We start from the raw sequence: 22,458 nt of genomic DNA, 5'->3' as shown, positions 1-22,458 counted from the left end.
GACGATTGTGTCTCTCTGTGAAGGAATCACTTGTTGGTTTATATCAATCCTAGTTAATATGCGCATCGTGAACAAACCTGTGGGCGTTCTGATGAAGCAAAACAGAGGCATGTAGGCGTCTGATAAGGAAAATAATTCGCCTCCAACTACGATAGGAAGCGTAATTATGATTCGAATGAAATGTCCGTTTTTAAAACATCTGCAAAGTTCTCCGGAACACCCGTGGACGATATCATTAAATAAGCGGGGTCTAGCGAAACAACTAAATATTTATTTTCTATGATGTTCGATTCATCCGAACTTCTTATCAAGGAGCAATTCTGTGATGACATCGATTAAAGTGACGATGCAGGTCATGCTAACATGCATCCCCATCAACGAAGTGATCGTAAAAACAATAGTGCAAGAGAGGGAGGCCGCAACACATTGCGTGTCCCCCCCCCAAGATGCCTTGATTGCCCTCTGAGGGCAACTTAATTCGCTGGTCTGGAATAACCAACGAACGATACAAATTTCAGCTGTTAATCTCATCCAGGTTTCACAGGCCTGTCGAGGACGAGCACGAATTCGAATTCTTAATCGATGCTTTTTTTGCGCCACCCATCTATATAAGTGTGGCCACCAAAATTCCACTTTATTGATACATTGGCAAGCTTTCCAAGGATGTGAATTCCTTGTTTTAAGCTTGAAATGCTCAAAGCGTAGGCCGTGAGGCCTGGCTTGACAACCTAGTTACGGCTTCTGACCGGTTTAAATTGTGGTCCATAATCGGAGAACGCTATAAGTTTCGCCGTTGTCTTCAGAAAATTAGCACTTCGCGCGCTCGTAAAGGTATTGCAATTTATTAATCCCTTCGCGCATATCAGAAGAGACGCACGCCCTCCAATTTGTACATTTTAGGGAGTACGCCTACGTAGAGGGATGGCTGCGTCCGTAACGCAGCAATGCCATGGGTCTACCCAGAGAGGCAAGTTAAACTTGCTTCTCTTGGTCCTTGTGTATTACCCAATAGGTCTCGCCATACTATTCGACGAGACCACTAAACAATTGATTAAAGTTGAGATCGAGGCTCAAATTTATCGCGTGAGGGTAAACATCCTCGCCATCAAACGAACTTATCGTTCGAATCCCCCTCTCATCGTGGTGGCTCACGATGAGAGGGGGATTTGAACAATAAATTCGTTTGATGGCGCGAATATTCACAAGGAAGCGCTTCTCACCATTAGAGTCCAATAATCGAGGAGGAAAGGACAAACCATTTTCGACTTATTCGTCGAGGCCATATGTTTGTCGAAATGGTCACATTCACGTCCTCCGGCGATTATGCGGGGACGTGAATCGTGAGCGTTATCGTCGTCATGGCTAACAGTCGACATTGAACGGTCTTGCATCGGTCAGATGACCTATCAAAGATTGCTGCTTGAGCAATTGGCAAACAAACGGGCGCTTTAGGCCCTTTGCAACGCCTTAGCGACAGCTCGCTAAGTAACGCATTCTTGAATATGAATGGACACGTCTTTCCCCGAGATATTCAGTCTCTAGACCGACCAACAGTGAATGGCGAATGCTTGGATCGTACCGGTGTAGTTTGCACCCTGAAGAAGCCTCGTACTGGTAGTACGGCGGGAATTTCGTCGTATTACTTAGATGTGTGCGCAAATAAAAGAGCGCTAGCTCCTTCAATTTGGTCGGCGTTCCAATTCTGTCGGTCCACCGCATTAGCGATGGATACGTGCACAAAATTGACAACTTCTTCTCGGACCAGCAGAAATTTTACGCCGCTCGAATTGTTTTTGTTTTAGCTGCCCCGGGTGCGCACTGTAGTGATATCATTCTCTCCTTCAGCAAAAGCTTCATTACTCTCACTGTTGGTATAAAGTTGTCGATGCTGTATATATCAGCATCTCTACTACTAATAACAGCCAAAGTCTTTTTACGATCGATGTTGATACAACAACATTGGTCGATCGTCTTTACTCGAGCAGGTGTCTCCCCCCTTAAGCTAGAGGTACACGTTACAAAGTGGGTGTAAGTGAATAGCGTGAGCCATTTACAAAGAACGGTGTAAGCTTCGTTGATGCATGCACCGAATTGTTGACACGATACAATTAGTGATAGCTTACCCCGAAGTACCTTTTCAAGGGTACGATTTGCAACTTCTTTCTGACCATCTGTTCCAGGATGACCAGAAGTTGACATGTATAACCATGTTTCAAGTAATTTAAACACGGATCGCAAGGCCTTGAGGTGAAATGAAGATCTCGATCCGAGCATTCAGTTAACGGGGTAACCGTGGGGTCAAAGTATCGGTAGATAAAGACACGAGCGTAGCCTTTACCATATTGTTAAATTAATCAACGAACACAAAAATGTCATTATGTCTGTGAATTGATCAACGAACAAAAAATGTCATTTTTTCTAAGTCCATCAAATTAAATGGGATGCCAACAGTCTGCCGGATCAGGAACAGGTTTCAACTAAATAGGGAATGAAGGACTAGGCTTCATTCATTGACAAACCTCGCAAGCTCGTATGTACATGCGCACGAAATCCTACAGACAAGGCTATAAGAAGTCGCAATTTACTCTTCTCACATTCATGATCCACACTGTATTGGTGCATTGTGACAGTCATACAGGATCCACAATCGCAAATCATTGTGAGTGTGGGGATGAAGACACGACATCTGTTGCCAGCAGTGGCTGTATAATACATTAACCCACTGCGTGTAGTGTATCCATCTGATTAAGATTGATACAATCTTGAAAAAAATCAAGGAATTATTGAGATGATTTTCTTAAGTGACTCCTCAGAACTTTGTCGTCTTTGTAGGCTCTTCTGACGGCCCCAAGTAATGATGACGACGGAATTTTTACTGTTGCATCAGTGGCTTATCCTCACTTTTGATTAGGGCAACCGGCTTAAAATTAGGCCGGCGCGAAAGGGCATCATCGACGACGTTGAGTCGTCCTGGTTTTATTCACGGCGAAGTTATACTCTGCGAAGAAAGATAATCATCTCGCCATTCTTTGCGAGAGGTGTGGACTGTTTACGGCCGTGCGTAAAGAAGCTTGATCCACGTAAGCAATAAACGGCCCAGCTCCTAAAAGATAGACCGTTAACGTAGCCATTGCATATTTCAAGGCAAGGGTATTCTTGTCATGCACTGATAATTGACTTCAACTGGTTATAGTTGGTGCAAACGAAAGCGGACGACGCGCTCTACGCCATCCGTGTCATAATACATTAATGCAAAGCCAATTGCATAATCGCTGGCGTCGCTTGGTCTACAATCATCCACATCGGTGATTGCGTCAAGATTTGCTTGGCAGCTTCAATGAAACGCTGACAATCAGCGTTCCAAGACCACTTTACTTTCTTTTGAATAAACAAGAAATATATGCTATCATTCCGGCATAGTTGCGGTAATTCTTGTAATAGTACGCCGCTAAACCGAATAATTTATGAATCCCTTTACATAGACTAGCACCGGCTAGTCCGTGATTGCCTTGATCTTTTCGTGATCAGGCGTACACCACGATGCACCCAACAAGTGGTATTTCGCTTGCTGCAAAATAAATCGCTTAAGGTAAGCGATCAACTTATGCTTAAGAATAAGTGAAAGAGCCTTATTAACGTACCCTAACATCCAGCTCTCGGTTCATGGCCAAAAACTCGGTGCGAAATCTCGAACCGATCTCAACAGACTGGTAACACATCCTTTGAACATTGTAGGGGTGTTACTTATCCTCTGTAGCATTACGAATTTAAACCAAAGCAAACCGCTTATGTGGTTTTTACAAATGAAAAGTGCACTTGATCGGTTGATGGAAAAATGCAACGTAAATATATTTGGTTTTTGTCCTCGCAATATCTACTTACTATCTTTAAGCAAATTGTTACCTAGGAAGCTCTTTTAACCATCAAGAAACTTTTAATGACGTCGTCCTAATGACGTCATATACGTCATCCTAGTATCGTCATATTCGTCATCGTAATGACGTCACATCCGTCATCCTAATGACGTCATATTCGTCGTCCTGATGACGTCATATCCGTCGTCGGACAACCGCCGTCGAACAACCGCCATCGGACAACCGCCGTCGAGCAACCGCCATCGGATAAATATACCGGTTTCTACAGGTATATCCACAATTCAGTATTTGACGTCTAAGCTGAACAAGAACGTAATTTTGACAATAATCCACTTGGCTCGGCCAAATCACCGCTTTCCATACTGAGTTTGTTCCGCTGGAACTCAAATTTCACAGCGGTGACCGGCTTGGTCATTAAGACTGCCAGCATGACCTTAGTCGAACAGTACTCCAACACTACTTGACCGTCTTCTACCTTCTTACGCACAAAGTGGTAGCGAATGTCGATATTCTTGGTGCGCTTGTGAAATCTCGAGGTTTTGGCCAGTGCAATTGAGCTGGGTTTGCTCTCAAAGATCGTGACTTCCGACTTGGTCTTCATTTCACCAATCGCACATAATAAAACCTTACCGCTTGCGTGAAACTCGATACCATGCGTCTTCGTGCCTTGAGTGTTGAAAAAAACTCTCTTTAGCGCTTGCCAGTGTGTCGGGCACGGGTCTGCAGCAAATTGGCTTAGAACTCCTCTGCAGCCGCTAGATCCGGTCGATTTACAATTATCAGGTACAACAATTACCCGACGGCATTTCTGTATTGCAACTTCGCCATGCTCTCTTTGTGTCTGCTACCTCCGTTGCACATAGCCTTGGTCAACTTGAGTCTGGGATCTTGCGGTGTGTCTTGACAGCGTTGTTGTTTTCCATGCTGAACTTCTCGAGAATGCATTTTGCAAACTTGGTATGCCGCAACAACGCGTTTCCAGTCTTGGAGTCTTGGTTGATTTCCATGCTTGAGCTAATCATGTCCGTTATCTTAAAACGTGCGCAGAGTGCCCCCTTGGTGGACTTGACAGGTCGTCGTTGTTTCTCGCGAGAATCAAGTCGCACAAGTACAAGGTCACAAACATTAGGTCGCTTAACGTGGACGCAGTGATCCGCTTCACTCTTACAAATTCCAGCTTTGCGGTGACTGCTTCAGACTGTAGAGTGAACGATGGAGTTTGCACACGTAGTTCGGGTGGTTTTAGGGTTTAGCGACTTAGCTATCCGGCTGCACCATGTAAATGTCTTCGTCCAGCCAGCCATTGAAAAATGTCGACTTGACATCCATCTGGTATACCGTAATATTGTTGTTGGCCGCCAGACTGAGCAAAATTCTGATGAACGTGAACTTTGCACCGGTGCGAATGTTTCCTTATATCCGATGCCGAGCTTCTGCAAAATGTCCTGGCCACTAAACGCGCCTTGAATCTCTCAATGTTTATTGCTTGGCTTTTCGTAATTCTGAACACATATTTGCAGCCAATCTCCTTGGGACCCTTGGGTAAGGCATCAAGATCTCTGTCTCGTTCTTGCGAAGAGAGTTGATTATCGAGTAGCATGATTCCTTCCACTTGGACGCGTTGCTAAATCTCGTTTTCGATATAAATGTTGTCGGCCTTTCTCCTACAAATCTATAACGAAGGCCACGTCCAATGCTTCATTTCTTGCGATTGCTGACATAACTTTCAACGTTTGTTGCCCAATTAGTCGCTTGGACTTTGTGATTACAATTGCTTTCTCCAACGACTGTGATCGCTGTTGTCGCTTGCTGCCGGGTTCGATTTCTTGTCCCGTGCAGCTTTCTCTTTTAGTCCTCTTCTGGCTCAGAAGATGCTTCTTGGTCCGTGAAATTTTTATCGGAAGTTCCAAGACCACTTCTACGTGACTAGCGCCGCATCTTCAACCTTTTAAGAAGGCCCCCATGGCCTGTGCATCGCGGTAACTAGCACGCCACCGCTTGTAATATCTTCAGATTAATGCGCTTTCTCAGGACCCGAGTACTCGATAAATCGACAGCGCTTCGACCGAGCGTCAAATATAATGCGAATCTCCTCCGGGGCTGTCGCATACGCACGACATCCGATCACCTTGAGATTGGCAGAAAGTGTTTTTTTTTCATTCCCGGTGCGGCGACTTGTCATGCGTTGCGGAGCGTGTCAGACAACGATTCCGAAAAAATGTCTCGCCCATTACCTCTTCACTCCAGTATGACTTTGACAGACCAGCATCTTCCAACATACAGCCGGCACATTCCACCAATGTTCGATCCATACTTCATCCAATCGAGGCGTGCACGGCGGCGTGAACTTCTTGCTCGCTGCAGAGCTCGGCCATTTCGTGCGACTTGTACTTACCGCCATTGTCACTCTAAAGCTGCTTCACATGATGCATTTTACGCGACAACTCATCTGAGTTTTAGCAACACCACGAATTCCGAAACAAGTACACCACACAAAAGTGAGAGCACTCGTCGATGATAATGACGAAGTACTTCTTGCCATCTAAAAATTTGTCTGCATCGACCCGCAGACATCGCTGCGAATGACTTTCAATATCTTATTGGCGTGGTTTGGTGACATGGGTTGTAACTCACTCGCATTTGCTTTCCGAGTGCACACTAATTGCTCAACTCTCACTACTTCACGGCCGCCAAATAATTACAACGTTATAGATCTTCTTAACGATGTCGTTTAGACTGCCATGGCCTGTGACCCAGTCGAAGGTACCAGAGGTACAATGTGGTGCCCCCATGTCATACCATCGGCTTTGCCACATTAGCCTCGTTAGGGATGGTTGGCATCATGCACAGCCTGAAATGTTCCTTGTCTTCACTTGCTACTTGATGTTCCTCGTCTCCGCGAAGAAGCTGTCGCGCTCAAACTTCACGGTCCCGACATCCTTGGTATAAGCCCGACCGAAAATAGATGGCGTGATAGCTTTGGAATATCCCACACACGTGAGTACACCCTTCTTGATACCGCGAGGGGTCATCATAGACATAACAATCTCTCTACTTTCGACCGCTTGAGCCACATCGTCGTTTTTAAGATGTACGTCCACTGGGGTCGTCTTGTTGCAGTTATTCATATGCACTTTTGAGTAAGTCATTAGCTCCGTCGCACCCGAGTCGACCAGCTAGATTTTACTCGACTTTATGACTCCAGTACCAACCGAGAACAGGTAGTTGTCGTAAAACTCGACTTTATGACTCCAGTACCAACCGAGAACAGGTAGTCGTCGTTGAACTCGTCTTCTTCAATACGCCATATTCTCTCGCTGTGGCTTGTCGCTCCGCGTTCTTACTAATTATCACAAGACACTTGACGATCAAACGACCTTGTTCACTATAATAGTGATAGCCACTACGCTCGAACGTTCTTTGGTTCAGCACAGACGTGCAGTGCTCTTGCTTGATCTCACCACTAGCAACTCCCCAGGTCGCACTCTTCTAGCACCATCCGCATTTTGAACCACATATAGAAGTTTGTCTCGTTAAATTTGTTGTTACAGCTGGAGGTAAAATCCATGGCGAAGGATAGGGAGGAATTGAGAGCGAAGAAGGCAGCGCTTGCGGGGCTTGGGCTCATAATGAAATGAAAAGTGGTTGATGGTAAAATGTTAAGTGGATGCATCATGGCTTTTACTTCGCAATATAATCAATGTCTCTCAAAGCCAATCATTCCTAGGAAGCTTCTTCAACCTTCTAAAAGCTTCCAATGACGTCATCCTAATGATGTCATACTTGCCGTCGGAAAACCGCCGTCGAACAACTGCCGATGACAATCGCCATCTGATAAGTATACAAGTATCTACAGGCATATCCACGAAATGGTTTTTCGGTGTCTAGGCTGAACGAGACATAATCTTGACAGCACTTACTGCTGTATATCCTGTTTACGCATAAGGATCTAACAGAAACCGTCCATTAAATACATGGATCAATGATTACGTCCTTTCTCGAAATCAGCGCTTGAGCCGATACAACTACAACATTCAATTTATTCAATTCTGCACTATCCGCTAGCCTTCTGTTGCCACAACTCTCTCACGTAGCCCGCTGCTAAGCGATCGACAAAAAATGTCAAGTATTCGACACTGGTATCAAGTCTTTCTCGTGTCGAGTGCCTTTATTCTTAGGAAACTCGCATCGAGACGTAAATTATTCAATTCAGGTCTTCTCATCCGGGGCATTTTCTTCCATCGACGAGATGCTAAGAATCCGTTCGTTCTTAGAAAATACTACTGCTGACCGAATATCGGCCACATTCTCGTCAAATGTGACAAGTACGTAGATCTGCTTGACTTTCCCACTACACAGATCACACGAGAACCGTTTCAGTTCTAGCCTTGGCAATTAAAGCATATCCGAAGTTAATTCCGGAGGCGTTATCAGATCAAGCGTAGAAGCGCCTACACATGATCTATTGTTTACCATACGTAAAATGCCTCGGGTTCTATCTGGGAACGTAAAATTATAGGTTCGTGAAGACTAATTCTCAGGTTCATGATAATTAATTCCTACGGGTTCCTGGGGACCTTTTCCATTTATTTGAGGAGTATCCTTCCCAACTGCTTCGAGCTCCGGTTGCGCAACAACAACGAGATCCTCGTCGATCGATTCTCCAGTGGATCAAGTTTTTTTCGCAATTTCTCTTATAGATAGGCGTCTATGCGTCAATGGATGCTGCTCGCATAGCGAGTATTTTTGTCCCGATCCACACGGCTTAATTAAGTGGTGGACCTTTGGCTCTGCCTGTACTTGTGCACAGCCGTCGGTCTCTAGCTTTACAGTGTGATTGGTTGTCACAATTAGATATTGTGAGTGGTTCAAAAACCAAGGCCATCGCACTCACTCGTAGTGCATTCACACGCTTGTGGGCGTTCTAATGCGTCCATCAGATGGCCAGCTGATGAGATGGCTATCTGATAAACAACAGACAAGCATCCAAACGGATTGATGTCGTCTTTAATGCATGGATCGTACTTTCTGAGCCATGGTGTTCCCAGGATGACATCAACTTTGTCATCCAGATCCAGTACAATGCGAAATTAATTGTATCGCTCACCTTGCAAAGCATATTGGTTTCTAGCTTCATGTTTCCTTACTGTTGCAGCTGCGCGTGTTGCGAAGGCGCACTGGTATCCTCGTCAGAAGTATATCGAGCTGATTTGAGCCTATTATATGTTAGGGATTGGTGTCAAATAAAATTATTCGACATCCCACAATTCGCTGGAGAACGAAGTGACAAATCTTTGGTTACTTTGATTTGCAAGGTGATGAGGGTAACCTCATCACCACGGACAGAAACACACAGTAAATGTGTGTTGCGAACAAATTTTGTCAAGAGGCCTGAAAATTTTCATGATATTGCATGATCAGTTGGGCTCCGCACTGACTGATTCTGAACGTTTTTCTAGGATCCGTCTCGCTAATGCGATTCTGCAGCAGCGGAAGGTCGATCTCCTCGCATTGTTTTTAGACACTGGTCGTGGTGCACGACATTCAGAGGCGGAGTGCCCTGGCAATTGACAGCGGAATGCATATTTGCAACCGTTTACAATTTGAAGAGCAAGGTTTCTCGCTCTCAACGTAGCAGATATCCTTTGGTCTGGACCTCCAACTTCGTGTCATCTCGGTAGACGATAGGAACCACAAGTAAACGAAAGTCTGTTTCAGGCTACAGTCCCCACGCTCCGCTATAGAGATCGCATCATCAAGCGTCTTTGATTCATGGCGGAACAGGTGGGTCTTGACGGGACCATCCACAAGGCTCTTGATGGACTCAGTTACATGTATTTGTTCTCAATCGGATGACTCACGATACAACTCACTAGACATCGTGTATGTGGGTTTAAGCGTGAATGCCATGCTTGCCTTACATAAAATTCACGAGCTCTGCTAGAGCTACATACGGCATGTGGCGACTTAATCGTTTGTCTTACCCGGGTGTTCAAAACCCTCATACGGCCCAAACACATAACGTTTGTAAAGCTTAAGCCCATAGTCTAACGACTTGGCACGCTCCGGCCAAGTTAGACATGCCAAACTTTACTTTCTACGCACCGTCATAGATACGGCGAGCTTCAAAATGTCATCGTCAAAATCGACGAACCATCTTATCAAGGAGTTTTGACTGTCTTGATTTTTTGAGCTATCAATATCTAATCTTCGAGCAGATCGCATAAGCCGGCCGACCAACAACATGCAGATGTTACTATCTCAACAGGTTCAGCCTGTTGAGCACCTTGTTCTTTCAAAAGTTCTGACTGCTGAGAGCCTTGCTCGTGAGGCAAGGTTCCCTTTTCTCGGTCCGCTTCAAGTTCAACTTGTATAAACTTAGCAAAACCCGAATGTTGGTCGTCCTTTGGAAGTGCGAACAACAATGCATTAACCGTTTGTCATTTACGGCCGAACTCATTTTTACGACCACATATCATCACGAGAGTGAACCTCGTATGCGTAACGTGTTTACATTTACGCGGGCGTAAAAGCTTCTCTCTTCTTCACCCAACCTGTCCACGATGGATGAAACGTAAGTGGTCGTTAAACGGACGAAGTGCTACCAGTAGCTGCCTCAATACTAGCTAACCTGCAGTAAAAATAGTGAAGACAAAGGTGATTGCGATAAGAGTTATGTGTGTTACATAAGATTACCTGGACAATTGCTTATCATAGAAGTAATTAAGAGCGGTGTTTTTAATCAAGCGTGGCGTCATTAAGGCATCCCTTCCGAACTCATGTTAAATTGATACATACTAAGCTCAGCACTAATGTACGTTCAGGGTTGGTGGTCTATAACGGGGTGTCCCGATTCATATACTTATGGAGAATAAAATCAGGGAGCCGGTATAGCCACCTTGTTCGGTATAGCCCCCCTCCCCCCGGCTTACACCTCTAAATAGTTCGATATCGTCACATACTCAGCCTATACAGATAGATGGGATTATTGAAAAATAGTACGGATATTGCTATTTTGCGGCCTGCAACCAATTCATTAAATTTCTCTTTAAGAAGACTCTCTGCTCATGACGCGCGCCATTTCCGCTTCAGTTGAAACTGCTGGGCTAACAATGGCTTCAAGATATTCATCGGGCGGATGAGCCACTTTGGCCTCAAATTTGAAAAAAAGAATGGCTGTGCTTGAAAAATTAAGCTCGAGCCGACTTTTGCGCAAGAGGTTTCGATTGGACAATGTCGAGGATGCGTCACACGTGCGAGCATAAGTCAGAGCAAGCGCGCATCGCCATACTCTGGGCCGCAGCAGCGATGACGTCGTTGCCGTTCGATCACGCGTGGTGGGGTAAATCATAAAAGAGATTTCGATTCGAGAACTCTGGGTGCAGACGATATTTCTGTATAAATAAAGCCATTGAGCTTTATGATCATGACATCAGTGATACCGCGAAATCGCAAGACTATTGATTTAAGTGGTGACAGTCGTTTGGTTCAAAAACTCAACGAACCGTCTCAACGAGCGTCCAGTAAACCGACTTTTACTATCAAACGAAGAGTTCTATCGAGACTGTAAGACTAGGGTAATGTGCGTACTACGGTCATTATCCAAGCGCCCTAGAACAAACGCAAGAATATTTATACTGTAAACGGGTTGGCAGTACCTATCGTATTAATGTAAAGGGGTGTATCGTTGAGGTTGTTAATGAATATATTATTCAAAAGGTAGAGAATATTTGGAGAGTATTACTTTACGTAGAAATATTCGGAAAGCTTATCCATTGGTAGATATAGACCATTCTATCTACTTGCTCCGCAGTCCAGTCAGCGCTGGACGCGCGCAAAGAGAGACACATAAGACTTTATTGCATGTTTTGTATTAGACTAAAATTAAGTTAATATTAAATACAGTTTACTTTTAACCCTCTTAATAACAAGTGTTTTAAAGAGAGTCTTCCTCTGCACGTACTAGTGTACGCGAAGTGACGTGAGGCACCACTCGCACTGAAGCAGTGCGAAGTGGACTTGTAGTGAAACAGTACAAGTCGGCAGTGCCCCGTTACATTTATTATTCCTTTTTTTGTTTTTGAGGGGTGTCGCTTTACCACAAGACGGGTGTGCCTATTGTAACGGGGCACTACGACTTGTACTGCTTCAGTACAAGTCCACTTCGCACTGCTTCAGTTGCGAGTGGTGCCTTACGTTATTTCACGTACACTAGTACCTGCAGAGGAAGACTTCTCTTTAAGGCAACTAGCTTAAAGAGGGTTAAATGAAAACTAAATTAATATAATTAAGTATCTCTTCTTTCTTTCTGTTAACTCCAACTTAATTATAACTAATACTTAACATGCAACTGAATTCTTATCTTATCTTATCTGTCTCTCTCTTTTGTTTATCTCTACAGCTGACTAGTCTTCGGAATAAATAGATGTAATGGTCTATACCTATTTATGGATAAGAATTCTGAACATTACTACATAAAGTAATATCCTCCAAATATTATCTACCTTTGAGATAATATATTAATTAACAACCTTTAAGTGTTGATTTTATGTAACGATACTTCCCGTTACACCTATACTGCTTGCTTAAAATTATTATCTTAGACATTTTTTTCTTACATTTTCAATGTTGTCATATGTAATGTTGTTGTAGCGACAATGCGAAAGTTTTGTTTATTGGTATATTTAAGTCTTTAAATCAACCCTTCCAATTGCTGCTAGACGCGCGAATGGACAATGGGCAACAAGTCGTAGTGTACTTAAATTAATTTGTCAAGTTATATAAGAAGATTGCAATACGTAGGAGCTAAAAAAGTAATAACAGCTTTACTTTTTCCTTATACTGAGTCAACCCTGGTATTGACCTTCAATTGTTAAGAATTTTTGCAACTTAAAACCCTTCCTCTGCACGTCGTGAACTTGAAGTCTTCGGCGGTTGTTGCCTTTTACAACCTGTTTCACTTCTTAAGCCATATTTCCAGGGAAATACTCTTTAACAGGTAAAACACAGGTGTATTCATTAAGAGTCAGAGCAGCAAGACAATAGGTGCCGACCCTAAAGGAAGCGGCTTTTGATGTACAAATAAGGTCAAGATATCTGGTCTTTCTAAAGCGAAAAAGCGTACTCATATTGTAATTATACACCTTTCGTGATCAATGCTTGACTTTGAAGGTGGTTTGTGACTTTTGCTTAAACAAAGAGCTTTTTAATCTCTTATGAAAATTAAATCAACTTGCAAAATTTATAAAAATTATATTTTAAATAAATTAAAAATATAAGCATACAAAGAATATTTAAAAAAAACTGTACAGCCGTATTGAATGTATCCCGCCAAACGTTTGCCTCGCTGGCAGCTGTTAGCGATGCAAATGTTAAGTCTGAATGCTCATGTTTAGTAATCTAAGCGCACACTATTGCAAGTAGCTTTACGAAGCAACTTTAATTTACTTTATGGAATGAAATAGAAACTTTCAGTGCCAGTGCGCTTGCCCCTGCTTAACGTGTCCAGTTTAATCAACTGTGAGAAGGGCCTACGTGCGACATGATTTGCTTCAAAGCATCGTGTCTGCGTCATCGCTACTTGTCTTCCATGGATTCTATGGCACAGTTACTCATGTACCCAAATTATTTATACAAATCAATCTCCCACATCATAACACAAAAGAACACAGAGCTAAGATAAAATATATTAAAAGAGCTGTCCTGTAAAGAGGTGCAAAGTACGTTTCCGGTATCCCATCACTGGTACGTCTAACAGATTTCCTAAACCTTGGAGGCGGGAACATCGCTGTAGTGGCCAATCGGAGACATGCCACCAGAAATGGGGGTGGAATTTTGGTGGTACGGCACCGGCTCTTCGATCTGAACATTCGTGGGCACATGGGACGATTCAGTCACGTTGACAAACGTGAGGCATAACGACACAAAGAAGAAAATCATGGCGATAAAGTCAAAGGCTGTGGCTGCACGCAGGTTGTTACAGCGCCATCCGAACCCACAGTTTCTCGTAAAGTCCGAGGCGGCAAGAGTAATGCCGGCAATCAGCATCATTACGACTAGCAAAGCGTCCACTGCTTGCTCCATTCGAAGTGTGGGGCGATTCGCCAAGTGAAAGACCTCCACGACCACAACGTACCACAGTCCGTAGAGCATACCCGTGTAACCCATCAGCAGCACAAACGTGCTCGAATGCGTAGCCCCGCCTCCATAGAAACCCGCGGCAGCCAGCGCCATGGCCAATAGACTGCATACGAATTGAAGGCCGCGCAACGCCAGACGCACGTATAAGAGAATCGTCGGGGACATGGAGATCGCCATTGTTTCTGAGTTGTGTGGAGTAGTGCGCAGATTCGAAAATGACTTTATTGTGCATGTTTAGAAAGTTTTCGTAATTTGTGACTGGTTTTAATTATTCAAATGACAAGAGACGGTGAGGTTTATCATACGACGAACTGCATCGACTGCAGCGCCTTTTTTTTGTCGATGAGCGATTTATTTTTGTAATTGTCTCGCTTCTATTGTGTTGCATACGCAATTCGAGAAGCTAATGCGGTCAATACCTTTCACTTCATGCGGTCATTACCTTTCATTGGCGCCCTCTAATTCGAAGCTTCGCAGCTTTTGCGACGGTGCACGGATTATCATAGGAAGCCAACACTTATTGCATTTAAACAGAGGTCCAATTCATATAAGAAGGATCGCGCTCTATCCACAACTGACCAGTTGAAGTGCCGACATTAGCCAGAAAAAAAATCCAATATAACTGCCACCTGTTCCTTATATCTATCTATCTGGCCATGAAATTCTGCACTTACGCGATGATGGTAGTCTTGTTTAAAAATGGACTCACAGCCTTTAATCGAGCAACAATCGAATTGTAAGTACTAATACATTACACACGATCTCTTGAATCATGGGTGATAGAGCCATTACATGAGACGCAGTGACAGGCTAAATATTATACTCGCTTTATCAAGAACATTTATCAGCCGAGGCTGATATTTACTAAAAATGTGAACACAATTGACGGCACATTCGACCACAGAATCGATTAAACGTGTGCTTTTAGTGTTCGCGTTCTTATGAGCAAATCTGATTAAACTGCAGCATACTGCTCTGCCGCTGCACTTCAGTATCGTTGCTAAAATTCAAGAATAAATGTATCGCTCTACAAAAGATGTAAGGAGATGATCTAGGCCCGTGGGGGTGAAGGTCCCCTCGTTCCACTCTCACCATCGCCTGAACAGTGGAAAGACCGAGCTCAGAACGAGCCAAGCCACCACCAAGCCTTCCTATCCCACGCTTGTAACAGAGCTAGCGCTACCGAAAAAAGCAAGTAAGCTCCTGACATATGAGCGTGGAGAGTCACACAAAACGAATCACTGTTGGCTTCATAGGTTTTTAGCAAATGATCGTAGTTTTTAAAACTTGGACAAACGAGTGGAGGTGCAGCCTTGAAAGGATAATCAGCGATAAATGTAACTAGAATGTATAGCAAATACCTTTCAAATTGCATATGTATCCCTTTAATCGCAATGTTACACCTACTGCGAGCCGCTAGAAGAGCGTCTGGGCCTCCTAATGTTCAGCCTTTGACTGCAATACGAATGCGTCAACTTAAGACGAATCGTCCAAATTGCTCTGCATCAAGCGCAAACAAGCCGCTAGATCGTAAGGATGGTGCCACAATAGCTTCAGGCTTACCGCCCGCCATGCAAATGTTGCTGGCGTATGTGGCAGTGGCTATGTCTGCCGTGGGCTGTATTGGATATTACAAAGGTCGTGATGCCGACGAAGACGAGGTGAATAGGAATGATCGCTGTCTCATTGACAGAGTCGCTAATGTCGTGTTTAAACAGAACGTGCGTATTTATAACATGGCCAAAAGGGCTGTCGTGAAGGACCATCGCGTATTTGTTTCTATCGGATACCCAAAAGACTTTGAACGCATCGCTGCATTCAACGCAGATGGCTCTCCAATTCAGCCAAAGAGCTATGAAGGCAGCTTTAGAATCACAGGCGACACGTACGTGAATTTGTTTGTATTTTTTGTATTGTGTCGGTAACTCATAGATCACCACTTAGTGGCACTGTTGTAGTCCACTATCGACAAAAACGGCCCGAGGAGAATAATGACATTGTCACTTTTGACCAATTAGACGTCGACTGTGAAAATGGTACCCAATACTCCGCGCTCGAGTCGTTCTTGCAAAACCAGGATGTCGTAGCACACCAGAAGGCTGCATCCCTTGGCAACAAGATGTTTTTACCAATAATAGGAGGCGTGCTTATCGGTGGCGTGGCATCTTTTTTTGCGATTCGCATCTTGCGCAACCGGCCATTCTACGTGCATAAGTTGGTGCTGGACCACATCAATAACCACGACACAGCACGGCAATTCCTTGGTCATCCCATCAAGAGCGATAGATCCAAGTACGTAGGCATGCTGACGAACGAGATTGCAAATTACACAATTGCGTGTAGCGGATCTAAAAGAAGTGGCACAATCATTGTTAAGGCCGATAAGAGGGCAACATTTAATGTGAAGGGAGACAAAAGCTCCGAAGCCATGATGACACCTGGTACTTCTTGGAAATTCTCGACGCTTGTGCTCTCGATTAGTCGAAATGAAAAGCACACGACAAAAGGTGCAAAGACCATCAACCTCTTGAGCGGCGGCAACGCGACATTAGCTCCATCGAAGCAGGCATAACAGTGGCTCGCTCCTTTGCTGCCGTGAAGAAAAATAGACCAATTTTTAAAATTTTGTAGCTTCATTTTGTAAACCCACATTGTTAACGGTTGTGTAAAATACACAAAAAGAGAGTTGCTTTTTAACACAACATTGCTAAAAATGTCCAATCAGCGATCGTCAAGGGTTCAAGAGGTGTTCTAGCAAATTGCAACTCTCTTTTCGTCATCATGAACCCCAATGCTCATCACTTCCTTCTTAACAAAGACCCACTTGGCAGTCTGCACCCTACAATCATGTCCCAAGCCATGGTTTCGTCCTTCTCCATGGACGTGTCCGCGTACTCAAGTGACTTGTACGAGTATCCCGCGACAAAGCGACCCGATACTATTCTACCCAACGCCTTTGTCATGTGCTGGGAGAATGTTCTAACTCCGAACTTCTGGCTGCGTCAGAAGCTTAATCTAAAATCGTCCATCGAATCACTTGACGCTGTAAAACAGCAAATCTTACGCTCACAACACCTGCAAATGGCATTCGCCACGATTGAACAGGACCTCATTCAGCTGCTCAATACCGTGTCGAATTACGGCCCTCTCTTTATCGTCAGTGACGAAAGTATACACTCTGTCGAAGCCCTGTGCAAGACGTTATTCCCAAGACTTGCTTATTGTTTAAATAGTACCACCACAATGACTCGTGTCCATGTCATTGGGGCCCCCACACGGTTCCAATCTGCCGCCGAAAAGGCCGATTGGCGCGTTAATCTACTACAGAGTCTGTGTCGTGACACTCTTTTTGCGGCTCGACCTCAAAATCTATTGGATTCTCAAGCAGGAAAGTTTGGACTTGTCGTTGTGAGTCCATATCAAGTTGATATAGCAGCGAGTCGCGCGACTCATAAAGTGGCGCCATTTGTCGTCGCCAAGAGTGTACATGTGCAGAAAGCAAGACATTTGACGCTGCAGGACTTTACGCTACACTTACGAGTATTGGCTGACTATGTTCCATCGGCAGCTCCGTGTGATACTGCCTTTGCCATCACCTTGTGATTAGCTCGTTTTCTTGACTCTTTCGACTTATATTTTATACATAATTGAATACTTTAATGACAATGCTTTTGTACTGAATGCTTAAAATAAAAGAAAAGTAAGTTCGTAACTCGATTTGTTTTTCATTTCTTAAAAGTGCAAAAATAAAAAAGTCAAATTTAATACAAGTTTGTGAGTCATCATTTTTTGATGCTACAATTCTTTTAAAGTTGACACTTGCTTAAAAGTATGACTTACAGGAGTATCAATAGCAACGCTTGGCGCTCTTGGCAATCGAAAACTTCGTTTTCCATGGAATCTAGAGCTGCAGCTGGCTTTATTTAATTCCACGTTATCATTCAACTGATCTCGAGTCCGTGACGTTAAAGTCGTGAGCTGAAGCTTCCACTTTGCAATTCGATCGTTGTGTTGTTTTTCATAGTCTGTAAGGTTAAATATCGGTGTCGCAACCTCTTGTTCCCCTAGTAAATCACTTTTCTGATTGTTTGCAGAAGAAAACACTAAAGGCGACTTGGCCGCATTCATGGAGCTTTCATCAATGGGATGCACTTTTGTAAGTGAATGCGACAAGGGGCGTCGGTACTGATCAACTTGCATAATGTTTGGCAGCCTCTCGAAAAAGAGGTGAGCGTACGCGGGCATGTGTTTAACGAAAGGATTCCCAGCAAGTCTCAAAATTCGCAGCGAAGTTGGAAATTCACTTACGTGAAAATCGGTAATGTAATTCATCGACAAATCTAAGAACTCAAGCTGCAACAATAGCACGTTAGATTATTAAATATTGGTATCCGAAAGGCCACAAATTTTGTTAAACGTACTTTGTGCAAATGGGTCAAATTTTCGACTTTTCGAATTCGATTGCCCGCAAGCGCAAGATATGTGAGATTGATGTGGTGTTCGAGATTTGAGATCGTCTCGATTAAATTATACTGAAGATACAGTTCTTTCAAATGAGTAAATGCGTCGAGATTTTCAATCCTCCCAATGTCGAGCCAATCGAGTCGAAGGATCTTCTTGCGTACCATTGCATCCACCTCCTTGTCGTCCATCGTAGCACTTTGCGTCCGTCGCGATGCGTGCTTTGTGATCGTGAGACATTCTCGGATAAGTTGCATCGTCAACTTTACCGGGCGCTCATTTTCGGCGGGCGTTTTCATTGCCAAATTCACCATTTCCTCCTCTAACGCTGCCATCTCTGCATTCGCATCCACTTGCTCCACTTCCATCGGTTGCTCCTTGCATTCGTTCATTAATTGCGCATTGCGTCCACCTTTCAGTCCAAGACTCGCGAGCCACCGCTTGTCTCGAGACGCCATGACTTGCTCAATCGCTTGCTGATCTTCCACGAGTTGGACGTCTAATGTTGCAAAAAATTCCATGCCACTGTTTGCTCAGTTAGAGGACAATACAATGGGTGAAGCAGTACCAAACGTCACCGTTGACGTGCTCATCCGTTACATTTGACGAGGAGCCCCAGCACCCGTTTTACGCTGTTGAAGTGGGGCCTCAAGTATCTTCGACAAAGTATACGTCACGATGTCGCAACTGGTATTTGCGAATGCTCACATACCATCTGTCGCGACTGGCAGTAATTTTAGCCCTTCTCTAATTATTCATTTATTACATAGACGTATTTCCAAGGAAAGGGGATTATTGCAATGGAGTATACCCCTATGCTTAGAAATGTGATCGTGTGATTTAAGTTTGACCCATTTCGTAAGTGCTAAGGCAATTATTTGCCAAGTGGCCGCCAGCCGATATCATCTGCGACATGTGCTATATGAACTGTCACTTCAACAACAAGCGCAAGAAAAATATAGCTGGACCCACGCGGCTTCATGAAAGCCTCGCAAGATCTCAGTCGTTATGTTGCTGGGATGGACAATGCCATTATGTAATCGGAAAACGCCACAAGCTGTAATGTGCCCATTCGAGACGCTTATTCGGCAAATAGCTATCGCGTTGTGACGTTTTGGCTCGAGATTGCCCAATTGCCATTGCAATAGACTTCATATCCACTTTTTCGCAACTTTTTCTTGCAAGCAACGGCGCTCTTTGATACTGTAACGCATAAATGGCACAAAATTAACCAAAAATGTTACAAACTGCGATGCTTTGGGACTTGATGTTGTTGCAGTCTACGATTAAATTTAATATTAAAAGTTCAAGCCACATAATTTTTGGACTCAAAACTGAGTAAAGTGCCCATTATCTTATTCGTCGCTTATTTTCTTGAGCTCATTCATGTTTGTACCCGCGAGTGGCTCACCTGAACATGAGTAAATGCAAACAAAGGTTTGGTCAATGGATGGCTACATTTGGCAAAAGTGATCGATAGCTATCATTGTGACGCACCGAAAAATCGAAGGCTGGAAATAACGGTTGTTTCCGCGCCGCCGTTCTCCTCTACGAAGACTGTGATACTTTTTACTCGCTGGAACTTGACAAAGCGTAGCTCCACGTCGTTTTCCGGTTTAAAATCCTCTTCTGTAAGCTCAATAGTTTGCGTCGCTTCCACATCTCCAGCATCGGAAAAACCCAAGTTCGGGCGGTTTACAAACAGCTTAATAATGCGCGGGGCTTCTTCGCCGGGTGGGGCCACGATATTGAGCGAAAAGACCTTAACAGCGTCTTGAAATTCAATATATAGTAGTAATTGCTCTGTAACACATGGGTACATGCATACATTTACATAAGTAAGGTATCATTCTTTTAAAATTATTGTGACAAGCTATCTCACCGTCAGCGTCGGACTGGAGCACAAGGGTCTCATCGCCCATGAAGATATTGCGAAACGACTTGTTCGGGTCTTCATTAAGACAATAACAGTCTTTGGAACTGATGGCGTCCTTGAGGTCCCCATAGGGCCGTGTTGTGGCAGTGATCGCGCTCATAAATTGCAATAGATTGGATGGCTTAAGATTTTCCTGATTTAAAATTTGACATGTTTTATGCAATCCCTTTCATCATTAAGAGCATTTTTAATGAAAGAACATAGAACTGCTAAATACATAACCTAAGAGCAATTTCACGTTTTCATGTCAATCGCTTTAATATTAAAAAGTATGTCCGGTATAAGTTCTTACTTTTTGCTTATTGAAGTCTAGCACATATATGACAGTGATATGTAGTCCCATATGTAACGGGGTGTCCATTGCATAAGTATTATTTTCGATAAGAGGAATAATAAATACTATTACCTATTAGAGAAATAATAAATATTATTTTTATCAGAAAACTAATAAATAAAATTATTTTCTACAAACGAAATAAATAATATTACTTACTATAAGACGAAAGTAAATGTTATTTCCTACAAGCTGAAAGTAAATGTTATTTCCTATAAGATGAAAATAAATATTATTGCCTATGAGAGAAAATAAACTAAGAAGTACAGAAATATTATCGATATAATTTTTTCCTTAAATAGATCCAATATTTCAGATTGGATAATATTGATGTAATAAGACTAGCTCTAATGATCGGTTGATTTAAGTCAAATCAACCCCGCCAATCGTTATAATACACGATTGTGCGGTGCGCAAGGAGGCGCCATACTTAGTCGATATCGATACTAATATAATAAGCTCAGTAGTAGATAGAAGATCGTTACGTAGGAAACTACATATATTAAGGGAATTGATATAGGCACACACCCCTTTTGGTATAGCCACACCCCCTCCTCCGTCTACAGATTAGAAATAAACAGCATATTTATTCCGCTATATAGCAGAATAAATATGCTGTTTATTTCTAATAAATTGAGATATATTCCTTTTGATCGTCTTTAGATCCCTTTTGAACTTTGGTACATCCCCCGCTAAATTACATTTGAGAACCGATATAGCCACACCCCTCAATTATCTACCTCGGTATTTATGATAGTAGCGTAATGGTAGCAACTTGTTAATAACTAGAATATATATCGAGAAACCTTTATGCAGGCCTTCCCAGCTTCAGTAGCTCGAAAGGTCTGCAAAAAAGACTTTGCAATATATGCGTACTTTCATTTAAATAGCAAGATGCTTTTTCAACAAAGTATTGCGATCGAAAGCCGACAAAAACTGAAACATAGGGAAATTGTGGCTCATGGTGGTTATAAAAACGAGCACTAAGATTTGCCTATTTGAAGCACTTCCGCAAAGTTGGTAGAAGTAAAATTAAATAAATTCATCCATAGCTTGACCTCCAATGACTAACTAACATGCATGCCCTTATCGCTTATTACGAGCTCAACTTCTCCCTCGCTGCTCGGTTTGCCCCTCTTTCTTTTCGCTCCAATTATGACTTGCCGAACGATTGCGGGCGCTCTGGGCTTTTTCTCACCTGTTAAATCCGTCATTTAACATCGCCAAACGAAAACACGATTTCTGTGTGCTCAGGGGCATTCACACCCATTACACTACTCTCATGTAGATAGCTGGGGTGTGTTGCTATAGCGATTGCCTAATATATTTTTTTAGGTGCTGTAATGTTTTAAAGGCCAAGAGTGTAACGGGGTGTATCGTTACATGAAATTAACACTAAAAGGTTGTTAATTAAAATTATCTAAAAGATAGATAATATTTGGAGGAAATTACTTTAAATAGTAATTTCCTGAATTCTTATCCATAAATAGGTATAGACCATTATGTCTATTTATTCCGCAGACTAATCAGCTGTAGAAGTAATCAAAGAGAGTTACGAGATAAGATAGATAAGAATTCATTTACATGTTTAGTATTAGTTTATAGTTAAGACAACATTTACAAAGATAGATTAACAAAGACACTTAACTATATTAATACAGTTTTCATTTTACCCTCTTAAGCTAACTTGCCTTAAGAGAAGTCTTCCTCTA

The 22,458-nt window shown here is 43.0% G+C and overlaps 5 protein-coding genes across 5 annotated transcripts; 2 read left to right on the top strand and 3 right to left on the bottom strand.

The window, feature by feature from the left end:
- Positions 1-13,637: 13,637 nt before the first annotated feature.
- On the bottom strand, positions 13,638-14,192 carry CCR75_007243 (uncharacterized protein; the record flags this gene model as incomplete). The annotated part of the gene is made up of 1 exon (XM_067965305.1): positions 13,638-14,192. The coding sequence occupies one exon, from the start codon at positions 14,190-14,192 to the stop codon at positions 13,638-13,640; it is 555 nt and encodes a 184-aa protein (XP_067823217.1).
- Positions 14,193-15,409: 1,217 nt separating this feature from the next.
- Positions 15,410-16,587, top strand: CCR75_007244 (uncharacterized protein; the record flags this gene model as incomplete). Its single annotated transcript, XM_067965306.1, has 2 exons — positions 15,410-15,900; positions 15,948-16,587. 2 exons carry the CDS (start codon positions 15,410-15,412, stop codon positions 16,585-16,587), a joined length of 1,131 nt encoding a protein of 376 aa, XP_067823455.1.
- Positions 16,588-16,796: 209 nt separating this feature from the next.
- Positions 16,797-17,618, top strand: CCR75_007245 (uncharacterized protein; the record flags this gene model as incomplete). Its single annotated transcript, XM_067965307.1, has 1 exon — positions 16,797-17,618. One exon carries the CDS (start codon positions 16,797-16,799, stop codon positions 17,616-17,618), a length of 822 nt encoding a protein of 273 aa, XP_067823456.1.
- Positions 17,619-17,810: 192 nt separating this feature from the next.
- CCR75_007246 (uncharacterized protein) lies at positions 17,811-18,997 on the bottom strand (the record flags this gene model as incomplete). The annotated part of the gene is made up of 2 exons (XM_067965308.1): positions 17,811-18,368; positions 18,437-18,997. 2 exons carry the CDS (start codon positions 18,995-18,997, stop codon positions 17,811-17,813), a joined length of 1,119 nt encoding a protein of 372 aa, XP_067823218.1.
- Positions 18,998-19,679: 682 nt separating this feature from the next.
- Positions 19,680-20,512, bottom strand: CCR75_007247 (uncharacterized protein; the record flags this gene model as incomplete). Its single annotated transcript, XM_067965309.1, has 3 exons — positions 19,680-19,887; positions 19,974-20,279; positions 20,359-20,512. 3 exons carry the CDS (start codon positions 20,510-20,512, stop codon positions 19,832-19,834), a joined length of 516 nt encoding a protein of 171 aa, XP_067823219.1. The 3' UTR covers positions 19,680-19,831.
- Positions 20,513-22,458: the final 1,946 nt, after the last annotated feature.

This window comes from Bremia lactucae, linkage group LG17 (assembly GCF_004359215.1).
Source record: "Bremia lactucae strain SF5 linkage group LG17, whole genome shotgun sequence".
Classification (NCBI taxonomy): domain Eukaryota; phylum Oomycota; class Peronosporomycetes; order Peronosporales; family Peronosporaceae; genus Bremia; species Bremia lactucae.
Note: the sequence above shows the minus strand (reverse complement) of the source record. Positions and strands in the feature narration are given on the sequence as shown.